General features: G+C 53.0%; 1 protein-coding gene across 6 annotated transcripts in view; it reads right to left on the reverse strand.

Moving 5' to 3' along the window:
- Arhgef2 (Rho/Rac guanine nucleotide exchange factor 2) overlaps window positions 1-5,690 on the reverse strand; it is a 62,714-nt gene that overhangs the window by 17,728 nt on the left and 39,296 nt on the right. For 4 of the 6 annotated variants that reach the window (XM_026784023.1, XM_026784024.1, XM_026784025.1 and 1 more), the window contains 3 exons: window positions 2,797-2,941; window positions 737-804; window positions 429-492 (listed from right to left, as the gene is read on the reverse strand). In XM_026784023.1, coding sequence (XP_026639824.1) covers window positions 429-492; window positions 737-804; window positions 2,797-2,941 — 277 coding nt within the window. Of the gene's footprint in view, window positions 1-428; window positions 493-736; window positions 805-2,796; window positions 2,942-3,113; window positions 3,272-5,447; window positions 5,493-5,690 lie in introns of those variants that run through there. The other 2 variants (XM_026784026.1, XM_013349826.2) reach the window with 2 other exon arrangements.

A 5,690-nucleotide genomic window follows, 5' to 3' on the forward strand; every position in this document is an offset into this window, starting at 1 on the left:
AAAAAAAAAAAAAGAGTCTGTTCTTATTTGTTCTTCAACCCCAGAGAAGCCTGTGAACAAAGCGAAGGCCAGAGAGGTGAGACCAGTCTGGAGTGACCCAAGCTGGAGAAGGGACTTGGGCACTATGCTTCTGATCTGACGTGTGACAGTTGTCACAGACAATTCCCAAATGAAGAATAGATAAATGGCAATCATAAAAGGATGTTGCAAGGCTCAAGTAACCAGCCATCCTTGTCCCTCAAACCTATTTGGACTTGTCTGTCTTGACAGTAACCCCAAGATTAAGGACCATCCCTACGCCACCCCCCAAGACACTTCCATTTAAAATGAGCTGTCTGTTCCCGGATATGACCTCATGGGGGCAGCACAGATCATGGGCTCAGGAGCTTGGTGGTCCAGGGGCCCATGGGAACTTCCCAATTACTCACTCTTACTTCGGAGAGAAACAGACTGCAGGGCAGTGTTGTTCTTCAGCAGAGCAGCTTTCTGTTGCTGTGGCACAGAGCAAAAGAGAGACACCAAGAATAGCTGTCACCCAAAGACCCCCATACCCAGGACAAGCCAGGACCTAGCGGCTGCCCTGCCCTCTAGTTAGGCAGGGCTGTGGCCTAAGGGGGCAGGTCTGGGCTGCCCCATGGCAAGGACAGGGATATAGGGGAGGGAATGAACAGAAAAACAGACAGATACTGCGATCCCTGCCCTCTCCCCCAACCCTCGGCCCACCCTGCCCTCTCACCTTCTGCTTGACCTTGGTACAGTTGGCCAGGGTGTCTTTACAGCGGTTGTGGATAGTCACATTGCAGGCTGGGAGGGTGGGGTAGAGAGGGTGAAGGGAGGGCTGGGTGGCACAGGAGGGGACACTCCCACATGTAAACACCCAACTTCCTAGGCCATGCATTCTGCAGACACTCTTCCCAGCTTCCCAAAATCTCATGCCTCCCTCCCCTGCCTCCCTCATCCTTCAGCAGGGATGGAAGTGAGAGGAGTCTGCGACCCAGAAGGCTGAACCGTCCTGTGGCCTGAGGGGATGACGCTGGCTGATGAGCACGGGGTCTCCCCAGACCAGAGAGCGGCTCTCTGCCGGGATGTCCCTGGCCCTGGCCCCCTGAGGAAAGCTCCCTGCTCCCTTCACAGATGAGGAATTTGGTCTGGATACTGTTTCCTAGCCCAGGTCACCCAGCTGGTGAAGAGTTACAAGTTAAACTTCAGTGTGCCTTAATCCAAAACCCACACTCTTGCCCAGTGGTGGTGGTGTATGCCTTTAATCCCAGCACTCGAAGGGCAGAGGCAGGCGGATCTCTGAGAGTTCGAGACCAGCCTGGTCTATAAAGCAAGTTTCAGGACAGTCAGGGCTACACAGAGAAACTCTGTTTCAAAAAAACAACACACACACATACATGGACACGCACACGCACGCACACATGTATGCAGTCTTCTGCACTGACTCCATCCAGGCTGCTTCTCCCTTCTAGGCCTGGGAAGTTCTGTTCCTCCACTAAGGCAAACTACAGCTCCCACATTCCATCTGCTTCCGCCCATCCCCCACCCACCTCTCCATGAAGCAGGAAAAGAACAAGGAAGAGCAGACCCTGGGCTTAGGACTGTGGACTGTCTCCTTCTTGACCTGCCTTCAGTGCTACAGCTCACCCCGAACCTCCTAACACCACAGGAAACTGCTACCTCATGCAGACAATGCCCAGTAGCACGCTCACTTCCACAAATACAAGGCTCATAGGGTGGGGCAGAAGGGGACAACGGAAGCAGGGCTGTGGCAGTGCCTACCCTTGGAGCTCCCTTCTCCTACCCCCAACACCTAGTGTCTCTGGATCAAACCTCCGCTTTCCACCTGCTCTCAAAATAGTGCTACCCACCTCCCCTGTTCCCCTGGCAACAAGCTTCCGGATTGAGTATTTTGTCAGGTCTCCAGAGGGATCTAGATTGGGGTCTCTCCTCATCCTTTTAGCTCTAAATCAAGTGGTAAAGAAGTAGGCAGGAAGGCCCCATTAGTTCTTCCTGGGGTTCCTTCCCAAAGTCATAAAGGGAGTCAGAGTCAGGCCACAACACCCCTGTTCTACTCAGGAGGAGGCATGGGGCTGGGGGGGGGGCAGGGCAGTGCTGCAGCCTCTGCACTGGTGACCCAAGGAGGCAGCAATTCCTCTCCATGTTCCTTCAGTACAGAGCCCCCCTGGGACAGGGTGAAGGTTGGATACATGCAAGATTAGGAATTTTGAGTCCTCCTCCATCACACAGGTCTCTGTTGTATTTCTTTATCAGGGTTAAAGAAATAGACAAGGCCTAATTCCATCTTGTCCTTGAATCAGTAGACTTCAGATTACACCCACATGCAACAAGGGGATCCCCAAGTCGAAAATGTCCAGTGGGGCCCAGAAAGATGGGCAGAGGCAGCTGCAGGGTTGGCAGCTTCCCTCTTCCCTAGCTCCTCTCTCACCCTGGTTCAAACACACATTCCTGCTCCTTTCCCAGACAGTTCCCCTAACTGTCAACAGCTGTTCAGAGGGCAACGGGGATACCCAGAAAGTGACAGCTGGAAGGACAGGAATCCCAGACTCTGCCAACCCACACCCAAGAGACTGTACCATGCCACATTCCAACAGCCACCACCCCGTGTGAGGAAGGGCAGCAAGGGAGGGGCCAAGCACCTGGACATGGGACTTGAGCCCAGGTGGGGCTCAGAAAGTAGAGTCCCTTTTAAGGATCTGGATGGAAAGGGCAGATGGAAGGGGCTAGGGTTGATGACGACCCAGTCTGAGTGACCTGCGGGGACCAACAACTTACTTGGGCAGATGAGGGCTTCCTTGGCTGTGATGCTCTTGTTACAGGCGTAGCACATAGTCATGCCTGAGACTGAGATAGTGGTAAAGAGGTGGCCGTTGGTATAGCGAGCGTCCTTGGCTTCCTTCATCTTCTCCTTTTCCCGGGTCTGCAGAAAGGTCGAAAGATAGAAGTGAGACTTTTCAGCCTAAGCACTGGCTTCCAGAGAACCAGGCTGAAAGCAGAGCCACGGAGGAAAAGCCTGCCTAGAGAGGGTGGATGACCCCAGTCGCCAAAGCACAGGGCAGTCAGTCCCTAAGGTCCCTAGGCCTCTGGCCTACCTGGCCCCGGCGACTGGGCTGCCTCCTGTTGCCACTCATCTTCCTAGCTCTAGATCTCTAGCTCTAGATCTCTGCGTCCTCACTCCACCTCCCAGGCTTAGCTCTGCTCGCCCCCGGCTGCTGGATGCTTTCTCTGTGCTGGGGGAAGATGCGCAGAGAGGAGGGGAGGACCAGTGAAGCAGAGGGTGCCAGCTCACCAGCGCTTTCCAATCTATGGGAGTTAGCTCCTCTCATAACCATGACAACGGGTGTTGGAGATGCTGTCTTCAAAGCAGTCATGAGGAAACAGGGGTGGGAATGCAGGAGATTCCCTTATTAGATTGGCTGGGGGGACAGAATGCGTCTTCAGCCACCCCAACCCAGAGGTCAGGACCCCAAACTTCTAACTCTTCTACTTATACTCAATCAGTCAAAGCCCAAAAGATCCACCTCTGGTCACGTGTGTGTGTGTGTGTGTGTGTGTGTGTGTGTGTGTGTGTGTGTGTGTGTGCGCGCGCGTGCGCGTGCGCTCAAGTAGCCAAGAATACCCTTGAACTTTGGATCTTCCGGCCTCCCCTGCCCAGTGCTGGGATAAAGCACTGTAGTGCCCCATTTGTCCCTGAGGAATGCCTTTGCCTTTAAGTTTTCTCCCACTCCATTCAGCTTCTGCAAAAGTCCTTAACTTCCTTTCTGTTCCTCCCCAAACACCTGACTTTTCCAAGAGCCAGAAAAGACAATACTGGCTGTGGTAGCTCATGCCTATGAATTCCTGCACTTGGAAGACTAAGACAATTGCAGCAAGCCTGGGCTATAGACAACTTTCTCAAAAAACAAAACAAAAACCCAAAACACAAACACAGACACACACACACAGAGCACTTACAGAGTGGAGGTGAGAAGCTTGGGAGTATGGACATCTTTAGCTATCTAGTGATATGGATGATGTGAGGGCCAATCTCAAAACACCACCACCAAAACAAACAAACAGGTCAGAAAAGGAAGAAAAGCAAAGGCACCTGCTGCCAAACTTGATGACCCAAACTGACACCCACATTCCAACCATGGCATGTACCCAGTAAATTAGAAAGGGCAAGACAGCCTACGGTATACTGGAGCGTGGCTTTAATCCCAGCACTCAGGAGAGGCAGGCAGATATGAGTTCAAGACCACCCTGGCATACATAGGAAATTCCAAGATAGTCGGGGCTTTACAGTGAGACCCAGCATCTAAATTAAATTAATTAGTTAATCAACTTAATTAGAGATGTTAGAGGACAAGGACAAAACCATGCAGGCAGCTGAAACAGAACAGAGGAAACGGGAGGGCATTCTAAGACAGAGAATTATAATTCAGTGACGAAAACACCCAGCCTGGGCCTGCCACACCACTGACCACAGGGGCAGTAGGAGTGGGGGAGGATGGGGGAAAGGGGAAGTGTGGAGGTGCTGAGTCAACAGTGCAGGGGCCAGAGAGCAATGGACCACAGTGCCCTAGGTCTTGAGCTGTCCTGGACCAAGATCCTTCTGTCTTGGCCCTCAGTTAGGGTGACCTGAGGTGACAGAGCCCAGTGGTCTGCAGGTCGTTCCCACGCTTCCTCCTCTACCTCACCTACTCTACTAGTTTTAGGTCAGGATCTCACTGTGTAACCTGTCTGGCCTTTAACTAAAGGCAATCCTACTGCCTCAGCCATCCAAGTACTAGGCTTACAGGCATGCATCACCAGGCCAGGCTTCTCTCCTTGCCCTGCCCTGGTCTCTCCTTGTCCTCAGACTTCTTTCTATCAGCCCTGCAACTACTTCTCCCCTCCTCTCCTAAGCGACACCCCTCCCTCAGACTCTTCTTTAGTGGCACCTGCCTGCCTGCATCTCTAGCAAAGTGTCCCGTTGGTCTATTCTCCAGCCGACTGTGGGAAAGCATAGCTCTTTAATTGGATTGTTTCTAGATCAAAGTCACCTCAAATTCACCTTATGGGACTTCAAAGGTCAAGTCTAAATATCTCTTCCCGCAGGCATATACTCTCCCGCTCTCCACCTCTCTGCCCTCCCAGCCATCTCAAGGACACTGATCTATAGACAGTATGAGCACGTCCGACAGACAAACCAGCAAACACGACAGCAGCAGTAAACAGAGCAACATGCCTGGCTGGCAAGGGCCACTCCAAACACAAGTGTGTGCTTAAGACACAGTCTTTCCTCATGGTTCCCTGTACTACCTGCCTAGACAGTTCTGCTGGAAGTGGGAAGGGACCAGGGACTGGGGCCAGAAAAGGGTTCCAGCAGCCCTTCCCCTTCTCGGCACCACTGCCCATACAGACCCAGTTGCTCTGGTCCCCGCCTTCCACCTGCCAACACTCACCCTCTCTTGAAGCGGCCCCTGTTCTGAGTGGGCGAGCAGCGGGCAGCAGCCACAGCAGCAGCACATCCCAGCACGGGCACTGCCCAGCAGCAAGCAGCCCTAGCACTGCCTGGCACTATTGTACTGAGACCGCCCCAAGGCTCAAGCTGTGCAAAATGCAATGGCATGGGAAGTGCTTATCAGGGGAAACACAGCAAGCACAACAGCCCTTCATGTCCTCCAGGCCCCAGTATGTCCACCAGG

This window comes from Microtus ochrogaster, chromosome 21 (genome assembly GCF_000317375.1).
Source record: "Microtus ochrogaster isolate Prairie Vole_2 chromosome 21, MicOch1.0, whole genome shotgun sequence".
NCBI lineage: Eukaryota > Metazoa > Chordata > Mammalia > Rodentia > Cricetidae > Microtus > Microtus ochrogaster.